General features: G+C 35.9%; 1 protein-coding gene across 1 annotated transcript in view; it reads right to left on the reverse strand.

Moving 5' to 3' along the window:
- Positions 1-22,954, reverse strand: part of BLTP1 (bridge-like lipid transfer protein family member 1) — a 110,785-nt gene that overhangs the window by 53,875 nt on the left and 33,956 nt on the right. Inside the window, exons 20-40 of the mRNA XM_080590922.1 lie at positions 22,347-22,574; positions 21,629-21,766; positions 21,094-21,270; positions 18,694-18,822; positions 17,686-17,805; positions 15,317-15,594; positions 14,366-14,616; positions 13,641-13,899; positions 12,334-13,177; positions 11,411-11,481; positions 10,545-10,718; positions 10,106-10,226; positions 9,404-9,550; positions 8,906-9,033; positions 8,253-8,455; positions 6,063-6,260; positions 5,183-5,394; positions 4,728-4,879; positions 3,778-3,928; positions 2,523-2,675; positions 985-1,257 (exon numbers count right to left, since the gene is read on the reverse strand). Coding sequence (XP_080447048.1) covers positions 985-1,257; positions 2,523-2,675; positions 3,778-3,928; positions 4,728-4,879; positions 5,183-5,394; positions 6,063-6,260; positions 8,253-8,455; positions 8,906-9,033; positions 9,404-9,550; positions 10,106-10,226; positions 10,545-10,718; positions 11,411-11,481; positions 12,334-13,177; positions 13,641-13,899; positions 14,366-14,616; positions 15,317-15,594; positions 17,686-17,805; positions 18,694-18,822; positions 21,094-21,270; positions 21,629-21,766; positions 22,347-22,574 — 4,407 coding nt within the window. The remainder of the gene's footprint in view (positions 1-984; positions 1,258-2,522; positions 2,676-3,777; positions 3,929-4,727; positions 4,880-5,182; positions 5,395-6,062; positions 6,261-8,252; positions 8,456-8,905; positions 9,034-9,403; positions 9,551-10,105; positions 10,227-10,544; positions 10,719-11,410; positions 11,482-12,333; positions 13,178-13,640; positions 13,900-14,365; positions 14,617-15,316; positions 15,595-17,685; positions 17,806-18,693; positions 18,823-21,093; positions 21,271-21,628; positions 21,767-22,346; positions 22,575-22,954) is intronic.

A 22,954-nucleotide genomic window follows, 5' to 3' on the forward strand; every position in this document is an offset into this window, starting at 1 on the left:
GAAAAAAAGACAATTAAAACACAAAAATGTAATTTTCCATAATGAAACAAATTTCACTTTTTTGCCGCTTCTGGCATGGCTGATCATTTTTTGAATTGTGGCATTTCCATGTACCATCAATTACTTCTACAATTAAGTCTACACAAGAAGACAAAATTGCCACATACAATGTGGCAAGAAATGTCCTTCATACAGTATAATTAAAAAGCTTCAAACAAGTACATCTTCACTGTTGTTGTCTTTAAGCTCATGGCTGCTGCTGGACTCTTAAACAAAAACAGATTCTTCTCCTGATTTTAACTATTTTTTCATCAATGTTACGTAACTCATATTTGAGAAAAGAAAAACAAATACTGTATTTCTGAGAACAGTAACACTGCTCATAGATGCTAAAAACACAAAATAAGTCAGCCAACTCAAGACAGCTAAAAAGAGCATTCTAGCAACATATATTTGTGCCCTTTCTTTTTGTGGTTCTTATTTTAGTCAGCTCTATATCAAACAGAGAGCTGTATCAGTAGATTTTGTTACAGTGGCAACGTGTAAGTTGGCAACAAAAATATACCATAGACAAAGTAGTAAAAATGGGAAAAAAATAGGATTTATGAGAATATGTCTTCACAAAGGTAAGAAGGTAGATTTGAAGCTACTCCTGGAAGACTTCATAGAATTGTGTTACAATTCTAAAACAAGATCAGAAGCTGCAAAACAAAATCCTAATTGCAAGCTAGCAAATAATAAGGTCGATGTATTTTCTGCTGTAAATAATAAGACAAGGCATGTGAAGCAAGAAATGAGGTCTTCTCTTTTGTTTTTCCTCAAATGAGTGACAATTACAACATTACAAAAATATTATTACCAGCAGCTTCAAAATGAAGATGATTATATAAAAGAAGCTTGATGATTCTAAGAAAAGAATATCATATATTCAGGCATTAGAACGAAGTAAGATACAAATGCTCTGAGAGGAGCTACTTATCCCTATGAACTTTTAGAGGGCAAAAACACCAAAATACCTGCATCAAATTCAAACTCTGCTCCATCAGCACTTGTGTCACTCTGAAGACCCCCTCCGTTGTCTAATCCAAGCCCATCCTCATTCTCGTGGCAGGCATTTGTCTGCAGTTTCACTGGCTGAGCTGGTCTGTGTAAGCTGACTCCTTTAAAGGCTGGGGTCACCACAATGAACTTCATCCATTGCCTTGCCAGTGCAACTAGACCTTTCTTTAAGGTAACTAGGGCAGGAAGGCCATCACTCTTAAAAAATGAACAAAAATGCATTTTAACAAACTGTACATAAAAAATCAACATTATAAAAATATTTTTTAGTAGATAAAATACTCCCATTCCTAGCTTATGATAGAACTGTGCTTGCACCACACAGTACCTGTCAGTACCTGTATAAGTAGTCACAGGGCTAACAGATAAGAAGAACTATAGCTTCATTAAACACAGTAAATACATTCATTTACAATACATTCAATCCTGAGGATCTAGCCCAGTGGGCCAAGAATAAACAGCAGGAAACAAGATTATCAAATATGAAACAAGAAGTGCTGAAGTAATTATAAGGCTTTAAACTATAAACTAAAAATCAGAGCAGCCCTAGAGTGACTGTAGAAACAACTGAAATTAAAAACTGAGTATTTTTTTTTTCCTTTGTTGGTAAGCCGTCATTTAAAAACATAGAACTGAGGTAAAAACAGGGATTGTTTTGATTGCATCACTGAATAGTGCTTAAAAAAAAAAAACACACACACCTTTATTTTTACCACAAATCAAACAGGGCTATTTCTGCCACAAATTGTGCTGTTTCTGATCACTGGGCTCTCAGTTGAACACAGGGAAAAACATATTGTTGAAATCTGTCAGCCATGCAAATGGATTATGAAAACGATGCAAAATCAGGGACAAACACTCCTCCTTATGCCCAATATATGTGTCCAAACAATTATTTACCATTACAATCCAAGTATTTACATTCTAAAGCCACCAAAAAGATTAGATCCTTAAGTCTTAAATTTTTTACAATTCTAGCTTTTTTAAACCAGTGAAGTGCCTGTATTATTAAAATATTTCTAAAAGACATGAAGTCTAGTTCTCAGAAAAAAATAATTGAAATATAACCTAATTCTTCCATGTACTTGCATCAATAACTGAGATTTCATTTTAAAACTACAAATTTTTACTACTTCACTCTTATCTTTAAGAAAAAATAAATTTTATTAAAGAGACCATTAAATAAAAAGGCATGTATTTAAAATTGTTATGATTTCATATATATTTGCCAATAAAATAGCTAAACAAAAATCAAGCATATACACAGGCCACAAGAAAAACAGCAGACCTAAAAGAAAGTGACATGTGAGAAGCCATGTCTACTTAGCAAATGAAGTACGCATACACCAGTTTAGGTTTATTTCCTTGTTTACAGTTTTCCTTATGCGGTTACCTAATTGGAGATACTAGAATTGGTTTAAACTAACATGCTGAGTTATTTACATGTTTACGGGGTAACTCACCATGGTGGCATCCTCAATAATAGAGTAATTTGCTTGGTGAAGGTAATGGTGCAGTATATTACACAGTAAACAGGAAGGATTTTCTTGCAAGAAACGAGCCACTTTGGTTAGCCTGTTGTACTTGCTTCTCAGGGGAAAGTGCACGCTTTTATTCTAGATTAAAATGCAAATATTTTTCACACATGAACGTACTCGCAAACAGAACATGCACGTGAATTATAATTTCAGCTACGATAGCACAAACCTTTAACTCCATTTTGAACTTCTACAATAAAATTGACACATGGATAACTACCATATTTTTAAAAGTGCTATCTGAAAATAATCATATTTGAAGTTTGTTTATTTATATGCAGTAATAAAGCTGGATTCAAATCCCACACTTTTGCAAAGTTACTTCTGGACTAAAAAATATATTTGCTAAGCTAGCTGAGATTTCCAAATGAACTGTTAATTCCTAGTTAGATAAAAAAATACTTCTCTAATTTGGCTTATTGGTAGAAAAAAGAGTAGAAAAAAATAAAGGGAGGTAACAATAGGGGAACGCTGCAAAGGGCCATTAGTAGAGCATAAAACTAGTATGACACTAAACTCTCAGTCTTGCAATACAAGATGGGATCTCACCAAGAGGTATCACTTCTCAAAATCTTCCCACTAGATGGTGCTAATTAAACAAACAGCAGAAAACTGCCTACACACACAAAAGCTCCTTAGCAAATCACACTAAGACCCAATTTTTATAACAGCTCTACCAATAATAGTTTTCAACAATGAAAAAAAGTCTATTTTGCTCTTCTCACTAGAATTGTTCACCCTCACTTTGCTTTCTCTAACAAGTGGATCTGATGAGCGCAATAATTCAATACACTGCAGGGGCACAGAAGTTCACATTTTCTCCTAAAAGATACCCTGAATATTTCATGATTCAAGCACACTTTCATATTTCGTAAGATGTATCAGATATCAAAGCCATACTTCTTTCAACAGACTGAATCTCCAATTAATTTACATGGAGATGCACACCTGTATGAAGCACAAGACTTCATCACTAGTAATAGCTGTTTTTTTTCCCCCACTGAAATTTAGATTCTGTGCAAAAAGCACAGGCAGTAAATTCTTGTAACCAATTCTTGAAAAACTGTCTTAAGAGGCACTGTAAGTTTCGGCGAAAATATTCAGACCCCCAAATGAACATGTATTACATATTACACCGCTCTGTTCTGATTGGCCTCTTGATTTTAGAAAGGTCATTTACCTCTAGTGCTTCTGTCATTATGCAACCCATAACAGCACAGATTCGCAGTGTTCCTTCAGTTTCTAGCTTATTTAAAGATGACTTCACTTGATCAATGGGAACAAGCCAAGCACCAACTGCAGGAGTTGCAGTACTCAGGAGGTTCAGTTGCCTAATTGAGAAAAATAAGAAGCATTAGGTATTCACATTCAGCAGCAGCAATTAGCAAGATTTTCTACTACTACTACGAACGACATTCAAATAGGTGGAATATGAGAACATTAATTGAATCCCACATTAATTGTTATACAAGGTATTGTGATGAGATTTTGCTGAAGGACTGAGGCAAGAATATTAGGGAAAAAAATCACAAAAAGACTTTCTAATTTATAGTTATATACTGACAGATAGGAATATTTAGTTTGTTGAATTGTATGTTTACAATGTGCTTGTTCTATACACATACAAAGTTTCATTAAGTTTGCTTTGACCTTTAGAGATGCTTAGTATCCATTCTAGAGTATATAACAGAAATTTTCAAGTGTTGACACAGAGTATGAAAAAACTATCTTAGAAAGATTTATTTGAACCTTAGAGTGCAAAGTCAATAAGATCAAGGTTTAAGCATTATATTGAAGACCAAAGCAGTGAGTGGTTCTCTCCTAATCAAAACAAATATTCTCACTCACACCCCTTGCTCTCCATACATCTCATTCTCACTGGAAGTAATTTATTTATTTTTTATTATTTCTACCATATCTAAGTAAAATTTTTCTAGCAACACTTTCATATACATGATGGCAGTTACAAATTGAACCAAGAACTACTGTGATATATGTAAATTCCAAAACCAGAATTTCCAGAGAAGCTTCAACAATTATTGAAGTTACATTCAGAATCTACCAAATACAACTGTAATTTACCAAACCAGAATTGTTATTTTCTTTCTCTTAAATCAGAGAGAGTCATACCTTGAAAATACATGGGCTGGAGAACGCACATTGGTAGGAGCTGCAAAACTAAACCAAATTTCTTTGATTGTTAGCTTCATGCTGCAGGAGTCAGGCGGAGGAGGCATCAAGGGTATGTCTTTTTTCAGATCATCAGATTCAACCCCTTCATCCTTAAAAAACAAAACATAAAGTCTTTTACAAAGTATTAAAAGGCACTAGCCTGCTGTGCACTGTTCACAAAAAAATAGTTTCATATCCATTTAGGCAAAGAAAAATAACCTAATGCTGTTCATCAACTCTCCCAAGACAACACTAACAGACCTTAGAGAAAGCTTAAAATTTAATGCACAAGAAAGCAGTTTGAATCAGTTGGTACAGCAACAGACCTGTCAATTTTCAGTTTTATACTACAAATCGTAATCGCTTTAAAGAAACACAACCTAAGACCAATCAATTCAGCCCAGTATACATACCTGCTCATCTGAAACTGAGTTTCCATTAATATCTGAAGAGGGACTTATTCTATCACAAGGAAGGTTATCGTCAGACACATCAGTATTATAACCACTACCAGTTGGAGAATCTGAAGAGTTATTTGATGCAAGCAATCCACCTCTCTCTGTAGCACTTGATTTCCCCATGACTCCGAATGTATTATACAATACCGCACCAGATTGTCTTCCTCCTAGAAAAGTAGACACACTACAGCTGCAAATGTTTGCCACGCACAAACTTCTATAAGTTACATCCCACAGAAAAAAAAGAAAAAAAAAAAGATACGCTTAACAGGATAAACACATATGATTTTGGTTAAACAAGATGCATTACCAATTTTACGTACAACTTAAAAGCTAGTTGTAGAGCTTCCTATAGTTTGTTCCAGGTAGATGAAGAGTAATCACAATGCATGGAGGCTGCTTTTAAACACTATTCCCTGACAAGAACAACTTGAATGACAGAAAATACATATATGCTCTTTTTCTTTATGAAGCCAGCTTTCCTCCTGAAAGCAGAATTCCAGTCCTACATTCAGACACTTAGTGTGGGTATGATTGCAAGGTCAGGGTTTAAATAATCAGTGAAAGCACAAATTTCTACCTTCACTTTAGCTTCCAGACCTGTTGAAAATAATGTATATGGAATTATTTCATACACTGTCATAAGCAGCAAGGACTAAAAGCTCCTGTATTATAGAATTTACTGTGTGATATAATTTATGTACTATAGACATATTATTTATTATCACCTATATTCATGTATTTGAAATCAAATAATGGCTAAAATAGAAGACCCAACAACAGAGTTGTTATCAGTTTCATAATACAAAGTAATACAAAGCCTATATAGTCTTACCTTTTATAGTTAAATTTTCAATTCCACACTCGAACATTATCCAACCCCACTTCTCCTGACTAGGACCGATTCGAGTTACATCTGGTACAGCTTGTTGGTCTGTTTCATCCACAAAAGCAAACTCATCCAACTCTTCCAAAGTAAAAAGAACTTTTGATTTCCCAAAGGGAATAGCTGTTATTGCACAAGTTCCAATATCTTAAAATAAACACATTTAGCATTCTGTTACAAAATGGAAAAACTTCATATCTTCAAACAGCCCTCAAGTTTACAGTATCTACTTGCAAGTAAAGTATTTTGGAATACTCTTTAGTATTCCTGAAACAGGAAGAAAAAAAAAGAAAAAAAAATCAAAGTACAAGCAAGAAAAAAAAAATGTTCACAAAGCCCAAAACCCTTCCTCCCAGAAAGTTTATTTTATTTGGTCAGGGTAATTTTTAAGTCTGGAAAAGCAACAACGGAGCAACTCGAAGTTCAAACTTTTAGACGTTACCAATCCTAACATATCTGCCTTCTTCATCTTTTTACAGTCATGGTTCCAAATATATGCGTACAAACAAGCTCTTCAGATTTTTATCTCAAAGTGCCTATTAGCCCAAAATTTTTATCAAAAACGTTCTTAATAAATACCTAAAGTTTAACAGCAACAAATAACAGTAATACTGACAGTGCTCTTGGATAATATGTTTGAATAGAAATGCATTTGGTATTAACTATAGCACAATGAATGGATATTCTACAATAAATTTCTGAATTTAATTCAGAGACTGCTTCTCGGTTGGAAACATGCCTTTGTCTATACTGGAAGAATAGAAAGCAATAAGTCTCACTGATTCCTAAGAAAACACTGCCTCAAGTAGTTTTTGATTCATTACGATCCTTGCTGTCTAAGATCCAGGAGGGGACTACGCCACCTTCATTTCTTTGATATTAGGATGTAGATTAAATATAAATCCTTTCTTTTAGTGACATTTCTGAAGGAACATTTTAAGAAAATTTATACCTGTTTCCTATTACCTCTCACACAGAGTTAAATGTCAAATATCTGGGGAAAAAAACCACACTAAGTCAACTTATATTCTTTCCATACAATTCTCACTCTGTGCCCCCAATTGATTAACAGCAATCACTTTCAAAGCATACATGAAATGCTAAGTTCTCTAGAAAGACATTCCTCAACCCTTTTAAATAGAAGTAGAGCTTTTTGGTTACAAGTCAAGAATTACCTGGCCTTCTCAGAAGTCTGCAGTATACCTCACACAAGACACTACAGCTGAGATTTCACCCAACTAAATAAAAATTGAGCTAATCCCTTTTATCTTCTCCAATTTATTTTGTTTTCCTCCAGTTTGATTTGCTCACTCATCTTTACACAGGCTTTTTTGTTATGTGGTTTTTATTCATACTTGTTTCACAGAGCATTTCCTCATGTCCTAAAGACTCCTGCTCTTCATGGGACACAGTAAAACATGGCACCAGCTGATACAGATCGCATCAAAACTGAGTCAGATTTAACTTAGAAAGCAATAAAAATGTCAGCATGTAAAAGGTACTCAAGACTTCTTGCCAAACCACAACATAAGAACAGTCTCTACTTTTGCTTATCTTCATCTTTTCCACAATCAGAAATTATAGCAACCAAAGTTAATTCATGAGCTCTTGAAGGCATTTCCTTAACAAAAACAAGAATGAACACAATCACGTAGATCTCATTTTCTGTTTTATAGGCACTATTGTTAAAAATCTACAAGCTGAAAGTGCCAGTACATTCATGTTATACCTATCTTGAAATAGTTAGAAAGTACTAAGAAAGCTAGTAAGTGTAATTCATTTGCTGCGTTGGGTGAAAAAAAAAAAGGGCAGCTGAGAAGGACAGGAGATCAACTGGAAAGAAGGGAGCCTAGACATGAAATTTTATCAGTCAATCTTTACCATGCAACCTGTTTGCCGCAAAAGCCGCTTAGAAATCAGTCTTGATGTTTTCCTTCTGTCTACGTTTAAAATCATCATATTAGTAAAATAACAGCAAACAATTCAGAGTAACCATCCTAAACTTCTTTTTGGACTATTGCATAATCTCTAGTTTCAAATGTCTTTTTATCTGTGTTGATAAAAAATGAGCTTAAGGCAAACTATCACCACTTGCTTCTATGAAAAATGACATTTTCACAATAAAAAAAAAAGGCTTACCTGTCGTATCAAGGCCTCTAAGTTGTCCGTGAACACGATGGATGTTCAACTTAGCAGCAATTTCTTTTCCTTTTTCTGCTCCAGCATTGGATCTCAGTGAGCCAGAGGACTGGGGCTGCATTTTACTGGCTTGGATATAACGATCAAATGTGACAGAATTCCTCCCAGTTTCTGCATTGTTCGAAGACTCCTCCACTATACCCCTTTAAACACATGGGAGAAAAAACAATTAAGCAACTCTCTGATAGACATGCTACTCTTATTTACTTTTTTAAAAAAAAATTTGAGTGACATTAAGTGACATAAGCACAGCAGTATTAAGAATTCTTTGTAAAGTCAGAAGATAATTATACTTTGGTAGAAAATTACTGAAAATTTCAATTTTATCCTGCATAATGTGACTTAAATCTTAGGTTCCAAAATGATTCTGGAAGGGTTCTTCTACTTCTCAAAGAAACTGCAGTTTTAACTAGATATTAGGTGTTAATTTATAGCATACTGAAGAGACATTTTATTGTTTAATTCATTCATGACTTTTTAAAATACTTCCTTTCACAACTGCAGGCTATATGTCAAAAAAAATTGTTAACACTAAGTCTTTTGGCTAACATAACAATAAAAAAAACACCAACAGTGACATATTTTACTCTTACCTATTCATACGAACTTGCGTAGCAATTCTATCAAAGCACAAAGCTACTAATGAAACATGAGTCACAGTTTTACCAGAAGAAACCCCTGGGGATTCATCAACGGACGCTTGTAGTAAACACAGGTTCACCTATATGTAAAATTTCCCCGAAGAGTAAAGAAATTTAGAAAAACGTGTTACATTAATCATACATCACAAACTTCTGATATAATCTTGTCTTAAACTTATGAGTAAAATCAAACTTTTAAAGATAAAACCTCCACACCAAGATGTAAAAACATCACTTACAGACATTGCAGTCAGTTATCTCTATAGCAATTATTATTTAACTTGCATACCTTTACCTACCCTAAGATCGAACATCTCCAAAACAGTCTACCCTACTTATCACATTAGTTATCTATCACAAATACATAACTTCACTTACGCTTTCCAGTACACACAATAAGGGTAATTTATGAGTTACATGTCTACCAATAACCTAAACAAAAATTCTTACCTTTGGTACACTAACGTTGGCCTGAAGGCCTTTAATTGTCACATTATCTTGCTTAAGTGAGAGATTTGTCTGTGCTGGTCCCTGGTTTGTTGTTCCCATAGTAGTGGCATCTATTTTTGTTCCTCTAATATCCTGCTTGGAAGACAACTTGGAAGGGAAAAAGGTGGTAACACTTAATAATTTATTCTCACTGAAACTTGGAACTGCTAAGCTGAAGTGTTGAGCAGCTCTGAACTGTTCAGCAGCACTGAACTACAAAGAGATTCTGACTGCATTTAAAGCCCAATGCCATCATTTCTAGAACAAGGACTGTAGCACGTACAGGTATGTTATGTTTAGATACCAAAGGGTAGCAATGCCATTCTAAAATAAACTTTCTAATGACCAGATTTCAGCTGAAAGCTTGAGTTCTACATGTATCAGTTATACAGAACAAGTTGTTATGAAGTAAATAAGTAGTGTCAATTATACTGTGAAGTCTAAGAAATGCCAAATAAAAAATATATAAATTTAGTCATTAACTTGGACAGAAAGAACTCTTAACTCAGTACAACTACCATAAAATTCTTTTCAAGCTAGATTAATATAGCATTTAGCTACCGTACCTCAAAAAATTGAATTCAATTAAATCTTTTCCTATGTAAAATAAAGAAATGACTATTCTTTCAAAATTTTGGATAATTTTCTTGTTCCCTTCCTTACGTTTTCTGAGAAGCTTGTTTTGCTGTTCTGTACAGCATCTTGAAGAACTTTGCAGTGCAGATCATCAACAATAGCTGCTGGGTGTCGAGAGCTCGCACAGTGCACCATTGCTTCTATATACCTGTGAGAGGGAACAAGCCCACAACAGGACACTTAAACTTCCAGTTTCACGTAACACACCATCTGTAGTATTTAATTAACACTGCAAAGAGAAAAATTAAGCACAGAGAGAGAAAGTGTACTTTCAAGGTCACAATGACGTCCTTCTAGCTTCTTTATAGGACAAGCAGAATAATATTCAATGGCTGCAAGGCACTGCCGTTCCATCAGTCATGTATTTTTCAATCCTTTTACCTAAACCTCTGCTCAGCCTAACAGTTTTGAGACAATTTTTAGTATAACCAATTAACACCAAAGTAGTAAAAATAAAATTAATTACCTGTCCAACGCTTCTGCTACAAGAGGAGTCAGAACCACATCTACAGTTCCTTTTACTTCTACTATTGCTGTTGTCCTTGTCTGGAAGACTGGGTGATCCAATGTCCATTCTTCTGTTATTGTTTCATCATCTGTGTTTTCTGCAGACTTCTTATCCAAAGGAGTGTAAGGTGTACTAAACAAGTCAAATACATGTTAATAATCCAGATTTGTGAAAGAAATACAAAAGTGTACATCACTAAATGCTTGCATCTTGTATATTTTTTTTAATACTTTAATAGGACTCCAACAGTACCAAAACATTAGTCTTGGATGGTAGGCCCAAGACTAAATCAAAATTCATCCAATTCAAGGGAAGAGTCTACACGCATTAAAAGAGTTAACTCCTTAATAATGAGACTATGCATAATAAACTGATGTGAGGTTATAGCCACATATTAGAAAATGTTCCTTGGCATGAACAATGTATAAACAGGTCTTCAGCTTGTGTAAATTCTCCTGAGGCCCTCTAGGTATCATTTTAATACTCAGTAAAAGGCATACAATGGCAGTTTTGTTTTTCTGCATAGCTCAGAAAGCACACAAACAATTTCAGGGCAAGGCCCTTACTGAGATTCAAGTTCAGCTTTAGGCAATGCAATGGGCACTTTCTATAAGCACTTCCCAAAATCACGTAAGTAAATTGCCTTTGTATTTCATTTTGACCAAAACCAAACATTTTGTAATAAAATACCCTGCTTTGAAATAGACCTGTACTAAAACTAATGCTACAAATCAAATTTTGAATGGGCTAGCAAGAGCCAAAATACTTTACTCGAGTATCAGGAAAAAAAATGTTTTAACCATGTTACACAATTTTCAACTTACTTAGATGTTGATCCTGTAAGCTGCATGCCTCTGTCCAGTAACGAATTAGCTGTGAGACCCTGCTTAACAATCTAAGAGAAAAGTACAAAGAAATATATTACATTCCTTCTATATATCAAAAAATATCCAAGGAATATTCAAATGAAGATTCTCCTTACAGTTTTTTTTTTCTTAAAAGAATCCTTCATATGCACATACTCCAATATAGTGTAAAAAAATAAAACTTTGCAAAAACTTCATAATCTAATCTCAAGCCATTGAAAAAGTTAAATCATAGATGGACAGTCACTAATTGCTTAAAAGGGACTTCAAATAATATTCTATGAAAGGACTGCATAAACATATAAAGCTTTTGCTACAAAGTGATAACAAGATGAAATTCCAGAGCTTAGACACCTGTTATCTATCAAGTCATTTCCATTATGTTTCATATATTTCATTTCAGTTCTTTCCTTAGATACGTATGCTTGTATCACACTGGAAAAAAAAATGCAAACGTACAAAAATAATTTTATCAAATTATTCATTTCAAATTTACTCTAAAGTAACTCATTTAGCACTCAGCATGTATTCTGTCAGTATTAAATGTACTGCTACTAAAATTTCTTTATAATATATATTTTAAACAAAACTCATGTAAATATCCTTCAGCTGTATATCGTTCAACAAGTAGCATTTCTAATACAATAATGATAATTCAGAACACGCATCCTATTCACATAATATAACAACCATTTTCTTTTCCAGTCTCCCAGCCACACAGTTGAAGACTTGAAGTCAGAATTCCAAAGTATTTCTTGACTAAAAGCCAGGAATTTTCACGTGTCTCATGACTTTATTTATACAACATGTATATTAAACAATTTGAACTTGTCTTGAATTCTTACTAGTTTCTCTACTCTTCCTTCCTCTATCTTTCGTACCTTAAAAGTTGGGATAGAAAGCTGCTCAAAAGATGATGAACTTTCTTCACTGGTTGGCGTGTCAAGGTCTAAGGGGCGATGTAATGAGGATTTTGAAGTTCTTTTGTTAGTTGGATGCTTTACCGACCAGTTGATCACCTGGAACTGTGTAAGATAGTTTTGATAACACGCCATTACAGGCTGCTGGGAAGTTATTTGCTCACTTTCTACAGTCTTTTCAGGTTCCATGACATACATATTCTCAACATGCTCATCTTCTCCACCTAGAGCCGAAACAAATGAAGCCTGTGAAGGATGAGTCTTAATTGGCAACGTTTTAATGTCTTGACTCATTTCTCCATGTACAGTACTTGTTAAGGGCCCTTCCACACTGTGATAAATAGACCCTCTACTGTATTCAATTTTCTGAGCTTGCTTTTTTCTCTTCTTCCTCCCTGGATAAGTTCCTGGTCCTTCATCACTACTTATTGGCTCAAACTCTTCTGCTGCAGAAAAGTAGGCTTCACTGTCAGCCATTGACATACTAGAATCCATTGAGCGGTACTGGTGAAATGAATTTGAATCTGCAGACGGTGTATACGGAAAAGAACCAAAGCTCCTCCTCTGCTTTGGGGAGTCCAAGACATTCTCATCACTGCGAGACACATCACTGCTGAACTGCACACCAACTGCAACAGGCTGCTTGTCTCCGTAGAAGGCTGCTGTGAGGCTCTTGGTGCTGCCGAGCCGGGTGGAGCACACTGACGCCTGCCGTTTCAGCGGAGACCTCATGGGAGACTGACCAACAGGCCTTTCCTGGCTGCTAGGGGATGCAGGGCTACCCTCTGCACCCTCACCTGCAACACTGGAAAAAAAAAATACAATGGACGTTTCATTTGCTTATTTTATTCCCAGTGCTTCTCTTTACATTATAAGAGCTGTCAAATGCTACAGTGACTCCGTGATTTTCTGTTAGTATAGCAACTATTTTCATAACGCTGATGGCATATTAAATTCTGCCACTTGCTAGTCCGCTTGTCTACGTAAGAGGAGATATAAACAAATGGTAATGGCAAGTGTTATTGTCTTACATGCTGGGTTTTCTACCCAGATCCCTATTGTTAGGGATACTTTCTACCTAGATTCCTATTGTTATTTTTATAATTGTCCCCTACTAGTTATCCAAATTTGCATTCAAACTAGGAAATGGATGTTGGCAGTGCCATTGAAAATAACTAATACTCAGTAAGTTGCTAAATGTAAGGTGTGTTCTGTATTAACACGTTCAAGAGTCCAATTATACTCCCACTCAGACAGAGACCACTAACCTTCCACGACCATCTTCTCTTTTTGCACCAGACAAGAACTCCTTCTGTCCCAAGTGATCCTCGGTAGTAGAAGACGGGCTGTCTTTCTCACCTGCCAGCAAGGGGAGGGCAGCACTAGAACTGCTCGTTTCCTCTGAAGACGATGAGGAGCTATGGGAGCGCAGTGGCACTTGTAGGCTTAGATGTTGTGCTTTTCTTTCTATTTCTATACCCATAGATCTACAATCCCAATCTTTTCGTTTTACACCATTTGCTTTGCCTAGGATCATGAAACAGGAAAGAAAAATTGAACATCTGATAACACATCTACAATGGCTTCTTTTCCACCCATTCAAATAAAATTCCTTATTAAATAAAAGCCCTGGTTTTGAAAACGTAGACTAGCATATTTAATAAAAATTAATAAAATCATAGCAGCAAAACATCAAATTCTCTTAACAGACTGCTTTCTAGACAAGTAAAACAAATGCAAGTCAAAAAGCTTCTTTTTACTCAGAAAGGATCAGCATGTTGATACAAAAATTCAGCATGTGAAAGTTTACTCACTATTATCAAGGCCCTGTCTGCACTCGGAAGGGTCCATACCACTACAGGCCCTCTTGCACAAGAACGCAACATATACTGCTCATTAACCAGAATCAGATAGACCACAAAAACCAATGTGCTGTTAGCGAATTATACTTTTGGGCGAATAAGAATTAAGTTAGAGAACAATGCATTCTCACCATCCAAAATTTTAGGAATCTCCTTAGTAATAATCCATTCTCCTGGCTGCAGTAATGACTGCCCATAAAACATATCAGATTCTGCACTTGTACTTGAGAAAGCAGAGCTGCTTGAAGGTGTCAGTTCCTCAAGTTTGAAAAAGTCTAGTCCTGTTAACGTGCCACCAAAGAAGCGACAACCACCAAGACAGCCACACTTGTTCTTGCTTCTCTTATTCTTCAAATTATCATCAGGCCACAAAAACCACAATCTACACAAAGGCAGAAAAAACAAAGAAAAAACAACAATGAGACCACATCAGATTTAGTACATTTAAATTCAGTGAAAATCAGATTAAAATCTATCACACTTATTTGTAAGCTCCTGTTGAATTTAGCATGAAACAAGTTAAGCAAGATTTCTATCTGAAACACAGGTGTCACACAAAATGAATGATTAGCTCCAGAAAGGAGCAAATCAAAAACATATGCGATGCTGATGCAACTGTGCTCAGGCACAGATTATATCCACCTGCCACAATATACATTAATAGTAACAACTTGTTCTCTCAGCACAGAAGTAAGCACTGCAAACACTCCACACTTGCGTGTATTGCTCATGCCAGAGGCAATTGCTCTTAGGGGAAACACAGAGTCACAGTTAGACCAGACATCTTATTCACAGCTGCTCAGCCTGTTCAGAAATCTGTAAGGCCTATTTTCATTCCAGCTTGAGAAAAAAGGACAAACTGAATTCCCTTCCTCTCCATGACCTTAATTTTGGGAGATGAGGGAAAACAGACAGAAAAGTTTTGCCAAAAATAATAGTTTTGTATAGACCGAGCACATTCAAACCACCAACTTGATAGCTAAGTAGTCAACATACTTCAAAAAAAAAATCCATCTTTAGATGACTCTATTAACTTACACTGAAAAACATTCAAATCCATCTCATCCAAATCAATCTCTTACCTCTTTGTTCGGTTATCATGTGTCTCCAAGAAATGTCTCTGTACTTCGTGTTTGGAAGGATGATCTGCAGCTAAAGCAATGTCAGCAGTGATGAGCCCCAGGTTGACAGATCCAGCTTCCAACCAGTACGCCCTCCTTAATATTGGCTGAAGACCAGTTCTGCAATTGTTCACCTGCTCAACGTATTGTCTCAATTGTAAGTCTTGAATAGCAGCACTTACACCTTCTCCAACAGACTGGTTGTGGAGGTTGCAGTTTGCAATACGGATAGTACCCATCTGAAAACACGAGTAAAAACATGAAGTTTGAATACTTACAAGTGAAGCAAAGATAAAGCAGCCTTAATCCAGTTAACACATCACCTATTACAACCCAGGAAAGTCTCAGTAAACTACTCTCTCCAAAGATGACATGGGAACAGCTTTTTATATACAAGCACAGGCATACACACGTAAGAAAGCAAGCTTAGAAATTAGCTTCAGACAGTTTCCAAATAACAAAGTCTGTACTTGGGAGTCTCCTGCTGTAAAGGGATCCAAAGAGAATTCCCAACTGTAGACATGTTATAATGAACCTTTAAAAAATTTAATCATTATTAAATTCTTTGGTGTAATCATAAAAAACAATATATCTTCAATTTTTGAACTTACAGATCCACGATTTATTACTATAATTTAGACTAAAATATAGATTATATACTTCAAATACACAGCTGTATTAACTGATGGAACATGGACATTCAACTCCACAATTAATGTACACCTCAGTGAGAGAACTAAGTTAAATGGTGCAAAATTCAAGATACAAGAAATTCCAAATCCTGAACCTCAACTCTGATCCTTTGTGTTATAATACCTTTGTTTCTGTGATCATATTCTACTTCTTTTATTGGTATAGCTCCAGTAATTTTGTGGAACCAAACAGGAGGCTACCCTCTCTCCTGTATCTGGAGTAGTTCTTGCTTTGCTCTCACACTTAGCTGTGGAAACACATCACTGTACAACCAGCACACCTGCCCAGACAGAGTCAATCCTCCCCGACATTAGGGCACATAAAAGATGATGTAGTCCTGCCACACATGCTTAACTTTAAAACTTTGAATTATATGAAGTTTCCTTCAATTATTCTTGAAGGTGGATGAAGCTCCCTGCACAGCTTCAGTCATCTCCAAAAAGTCACCATGAAGTACCTGAATTTTTCCAATTTAATTTTCCAACTTTTGCAGCTGTCCTTACTTGCCCTGTGAAAAGAACCCACCCATGGAAGAGCTATTCATAGGGCTAATATTAAATTATTACTTCTCTCCTTTGTTACAAACTATAAAAGAAGCACCGGAAATCCTTTTTTAAATATGAATGAAACTCATCAGGGATATAATTTTCTATAGTGGTTCGGGTTATTAAGCAGCCTTTGAAAATACTGACATTCATATTTATGCCTGCAAACACAGTTGATATTTGTGCTGATGCTTTATAATATTAGAATCAAAAGATTTTGAAGACTGAAATGCTTTTTTTCTTTTTTAACTGCCACAAGGTAGCAAGCCATTCAAATGACAAGATATCACATCACTCAAAATGTATAAAATAATTGCTGCTCTCCTTCAGTTAGATTCTTGCTCATAATGTGAAGCTGTCCCCAGAGTGTCACGTATTAAGCCTACCTTTTAGAACTGAATTTATTAATGGACAGCCCAACTATTAGTCATTAGCAGTACAATGCTTTTCTCCTTTTCTTGTGTTACTGTACTTTACTGTCTCTTAACTTTTACTTAGCCACAATTTTCTCTTACATAAGATGAGAGAGAACATCAGCTCTTCTCTCCACATCCTTTTTTGAACAGAGACACGATGCAGTATTCCAGATTCAGTCAGGCAGCAGCACTAATACTTCTCCCAGCTCTACCAATTATATATCTTAATTCAAGCAGCTCTCACATAAGACAACCATGAGTTATCGCATGGTGACTTGCATACATTCCTTCTCAAACATTTCCAGTTGCTGAGTTAGTAACTTACAGTAGAAGTTTTTACTAACCGTCACATACAGACACTAGTGTTTATATTGCCCAGTATTATTTTAATTTATTACACCAGTCTTGCAGCTCACATTCTTATTTTGGCAGACATCTACCCCGCCTAACCATTTTCCAATATCATTAATGAAAGTATTAAATATGACCCAAATTGACCTACTTCTGGCCCAGCCCAACCATTTTAACACCAACCTTCTACCATTTAGTTTCGAATATTCTGCTTAGTCCACTGCATGTAGGCAGGCAATAAAATCAGGCAGCTATTCTATCAAAAAATACGAAGAACTCTACTGACCAAAATATTTTAATTGCTGTAAAGATAAATATTTTTTACCTTTATATTGGTGGCACAGCCATGTTCTACCACATACAGATCTGCTCCATCCATGGCTAAGCGTGTCATAGTGTACTTTAAGTCATCAGATGTTGGGCATGGCCCAGGGACACAGTTCATCTAAAAACAGAAATAGATTTAAACACACATAAGGAGTTTAAACTGAATTTTATTTCTTATCCTTTTATTTACGTTCTGTTTAACAGAGGCCTAAAACTAGAGGAATAAAAAGTTACTTATTCCGCAATTGCAGCATGAATATGAGATGGGATGTTCCGTCTGTCCAGCAACATGAGCAGACCCACCTGGCTCTCCTGGCTTCCACCAGCAAAAAGAAAATTAAGCCCCCTAATAGAGAACATCACATAAACTGGAACCTATACATTAAAACAAGGAGGAGGTCAAGAGATGAAATTCAGGAATCATACTTTATATATCACAAGCCTCCTTAAGCCTTCAAGTGATTGCCTATATAGATTCCAAGAGACAAGCACCAAAAGCAGAATTCACGATGACAGACAAATTGTTATCTGTTTGCTTGGGGCATAGCAGTAGGAGTCCCGTGTTAAAAAAAAGGTCCGTGGAAGCCATAAGCTGTTGACTTAAGTCCCTCATCAAAGCACAGTTTCATCAATAGAGGGGATAGAGGGGATAGAGGGGTAAGGGGGAAGAAGTGTTCAAGGAATGCAAAGGGAAGTATGATCCTCCTTTCTTCAGAGAAACTGAAATATGGCATGTGCCTCTTAACTGTCACTGTACAGGTAAGAACCATGCATGACTCCTGCAGGCATTGTTTCTCAAAATAATTCATACAGCACTAAAACATGGTGTAAATCCACAGGAAAATACAGATAGAATCACTTTTCTTTCTAAAACACATCAATTATCAAAGAGGATATCCAATCTGAGTACATATTCCATGCGTCTTTATAACTAGGACTGGATTTGTAAATTGTTCCAAAGAGCCTGCACGAATATAGTGAGCAATTAAGATGGATGAAAGGTTACCTTAGAGTCACAAAAACGACGATCAATTCCATGTTGGCATATCATAACAGATTTTGGTCTTTCCAGTTCAAACTCACAGCACACTACATGAAACACAAAGGTCTGCCCCCATTCCAAAAGACATGCAAGCTGTAAGGAAAGACGTTGTCTAATAGTAAGTATGCAAAATTAACTTAGAGGATTCAACAGATTACTGAAAGAACATCACCAAAGGTCAGAAGGTGAGCAAGAATAAAATCAAACAGAAGTCCCCACCATATCATTCTGGCTTCATTACCTTGCTTACACACAGCCTACGGCTAACTCTAAATCATGTCTTAATATAAGAAAATAGCTTTATTCTTATGGTCAACCAGTCTCCTCATTGTAAAGACACAGCTCACCTTATTTCACCTCATAAAACGCCTCTAAATACCCTAACACCATTCATAATTTAAATGTCAGACTTCCTTGCATATAAGTAACAAGGTTACATTTAGAAAGCATAGGAGGAAACTGGCCAAACAGAACACTGCTGAATCTCTCTGGATCTGGTAATTAGCCAATTGCTGATTTAAATCTTTTATATAGTTAGCTTATTCATAAAGGAAATGAATCATAACTGTCTGTCTCTATTATGAGAGGGAAATGGGTTTTCTTTGGCTAACCAAAGGAAAGGGCACTTTAAATCAGGAGTAATTTAACTGGAATTTAATATAGCTATGACTGTCCTGCGCAAGATCTCTCTTTCTCCATTTAGTTGTATACCTTCACAAATTCTTGCAATACATCACACTGGGGAAGGAAAAAGACAATGACCTTGAAAGAGCAAGTTCAAGTTCTGCTTCACAGCCGTGCTAACAAGAAAGTAAAATAAAATTCCTGTATTAAATATAAAATTGAGAATGGCTTTCTATGGGAAGAAAACCATCAAGTTCCATCAAACATTTAGAGGAGTCCTCTAAATCTTATAATACTTTTGATTTAGTAGGTGTAATCTTGAAGCTTATAGCACTGGAGTAAAAGCAATAGCTTGTGTAAATCAGTAGTAGCATTTGGGGAAATACATTTCTACAGAAGTCTGTACATGCAGCACGAAGATGTATCTGGACTCTTCTTTAAATTTACTGAAATTGCTTGTAAGCCTGATTTTTATTTTATTTGCTGCAGAAGTCTTCTACTGAAATAGTTGTTTAAAGCCAGAAAATGCCTTTTTTTTTTCAATTAATAAGAGGATGCAGAAGTGCCTTAATAATCAAACTGTAACCAGGAAATAGAATTTATGTATTTTTCTCACGTTTCAGAACATAGTGATAAAACAACCTTTTCTAAAGATCTCACAGCCCACATCAGAAATAAATCAAAGTGATTTGTCTAATGTGTGCTTGGAGCCACTACTATATATTGAAAAATGAAAGCAGCAAAAATGGCAGGAACTAAAAAGTAGTTAATACTAAGACTGACCTAAGAAACTTGAACACTGTGAAAGCAAACTATGTTCCAGTGAGACCAAGCATCAAAAGTTACGAAGCTACTAGCTACTCTTCTGCTGAGGTTTGCCCATTCTGTCTTCCAACAGATCATCTCATTTATCTCCTACTTTAAAACTTGGCTTTGTCAGTAGCTTCCTGTAAAATGCCAAAACTTCATCTGCAAGATAAATCCTTGCCAGCTGCTCCATTTGATATCCTTCTTACTGGTAGCATCCCTACAAATAAATGCCTACATATCTGCATAAACCTTACATGTGAGGGATAACAAATTGCTTTTCAGACTGCAATCACAACTGGGTACTTCATTTGCCCTTCCCAGAGTGTTAACCAGTAGGGTAACAAACCTGCATCTCCAGAGTTCAGCGTCATAAAATCAAAGTAACCTGAGAGGAAGTCAAAGACAACTTATCTTAAAATCTCTTATCTAAATTTATTCAATAGATTTTTCTTTCTCCTCTTTGTCATGTTACCTAGTTTATGGCTGAAAGGGTCTCAAAACACCGGCTCTGTTTAGAATAGTAGTATTTATTCTACAATTAAATCACTTTGAGTACACACTGATACTGTGGTTGCTTTTCTAATCAGTATTTAAGTACATTAACTTATATAGATGTAACATGCAGATGTTTACACAGTGACAACAGTATTTGCTCATACTCTGTTACAATCACCCTTTCAAATGCTCATAAAACACCAGCCACTCTGTTACATCTAGATGTAAGATGACCACCAGATTCAGCTCATTTGGCACCTTCTATCCATAGAAATGGCTGTATTTTCAAACTATAAACTTAAGGTTATTTAAGGCATTGGATATATGTTAATGCATCCAATTCAGCTGAGACCATATGCTTTCCAAAATCCATGCTATGCCAGTTCTGCAAGGAAGAAAAAAGGTAATACTTTATAGCGAATTGCTAGATGGTACCTGTGGTGCTGTAACTTTGGCTGTGAGACTTCCAGCCTGCACATCTATCAGCCATGCATATTCCAAAGTATCACTTCCAAGAGGCAAACCTTCCGCTGAAAACATCGCGTGAGCACGCAGCTGCAGACCTGACAGACTAATGTGTCCCTCTCGAAGAACTTCATCCACTGAAGGTCTCTGTTAAAGACAAGGTAACATTTAAGTTACAATTAATATTTTCAAGAGTATATCATTAGAAAGTGCAAAGAACTGTAGTCAGAGATATTTCGCACACATTCATTTTCACCTCTTAAATCCTGTTGATTTTTCTATGATTCTATGATTATACGTTTAGTCTGTCCCAAGACTTCTCACCATTAAGCATGCAACAACATATATGCAAATCCTATGGGTGGAAGGGATCCTCATCTAACCCAAGTTTGTTTTAACCAACAGCAACCATCATCAACTTTTCCTTCCCCAAAATTCAATTTTAAGAGCATTACAACTTCCCCAATACATACACACCCACAAAAACACTCAACTGGACTGCTACCTGATAGTTGTCATTCAGAAACAAATTCACTGGAGACAGTACAAGTTGAAGCATTGTTTCTCTAAAACCTTTCTTCATCTCAAAACACAACCTTTCCAAGAAAGCTGTAGGGCATTCAGGACCATCTGGACTGCAATGCTAAAGTAAAAATCAAACAAAACCATTTCAGAAACTGAAAACACACAACACTGTTGAAATCGTCAGATTAGAAGCAAAGCTTTAACCTGGAAGTGTGCTAAGTTTCCTTCAAGTTGACACTTAAAAAGAAGCCCATGCAACTTCAAAAACTTTTCAACAATTACATACAAACCCATTTGGGTGAACCCAAACCTTTATCTAGACTATTATTTAAATTCCTGGGGATCCCTCACAATGCAGCTGTGCAAAGCAGGATGCACCATTAGAGGACAGCATTGTTAATTAGCAGAGAAATCATAATGGTCAATCCAAAATAATGAACAACTGATGACACAAATCAAGTTTACTGAAAAACAAAGTCATTTTAAAAAATCTCCAGTTCACCTTCCAGATAAGCAAAACCAATCACATCTCAAATTGCTTTAGATAGCCACAACCATAGTAAAGAGTAGTCAGACCTTTTAAAAAGCACCTCCCTAACCTAATGTTCCAGGGAGTTACGTTTAACTCCAGATTACGAAACTGGAAAAAAAAACGCTGCTTATAGCAGCAAAATATTTTAAGATTCTAACGCACTTACCACTGGCAACCGCCCATGCACTTTGTACAAGTTAACAAGTACAGTAATATCCCAGGGACGTAAAGTAAGAGGGTGAACTGGCTTGACTGAACTTTCATTTTCCTTTTTGTCATTTTCCACTCCAACAGCTGTCCACCCAGAGCTTGAAGACGTAGAGAGTGACAAAACAGGGCTTGAAATAACTTCTTCAAAATCAGTGTACATGTCATCTTCTCCAAAATAATTTTCCTGAGAAAAGGAATTATTTACTATGACCATAGGGAAAACAAACTAAAAACATACAGGCAAATAATGAAATACAAATCCAACCTTCTTCTGTACGTTAGTCCTCCCTAAAATAAGCCATATATCTACAACCTATAGCTGAAGAAACATAAATAGTTTTATTTTATGAAAAATAGGTACGTTAAGCGAGCAAATTCATGCCATGTGCTTTGCAGAACTGGCTCTTAACAGTTCCCAAAGCACTGGTATTCCAGATGCATGCGGTACAAGTAACTGTCCTGAAGCACTATTACTGACATTTTAAAATACATTCTGTGCTCTTAAAGATAAAAAACTTCAAGAGAGTAAGAACACAAAGGAAGTCACACTTATCCACACGGAAA

This window comes from Anser brachyrhynchus (genome assembly GCF_964034855.1).
Source record: "Anser brachyrhynchus genome assembly, chromosome: 4".
Classification (NCBI taxonomy): Eukaryota; Metazoa; Chordata; class Aves; order Anseriformes; family Anatidae; genus Anser; species Anser brachyrhynchus.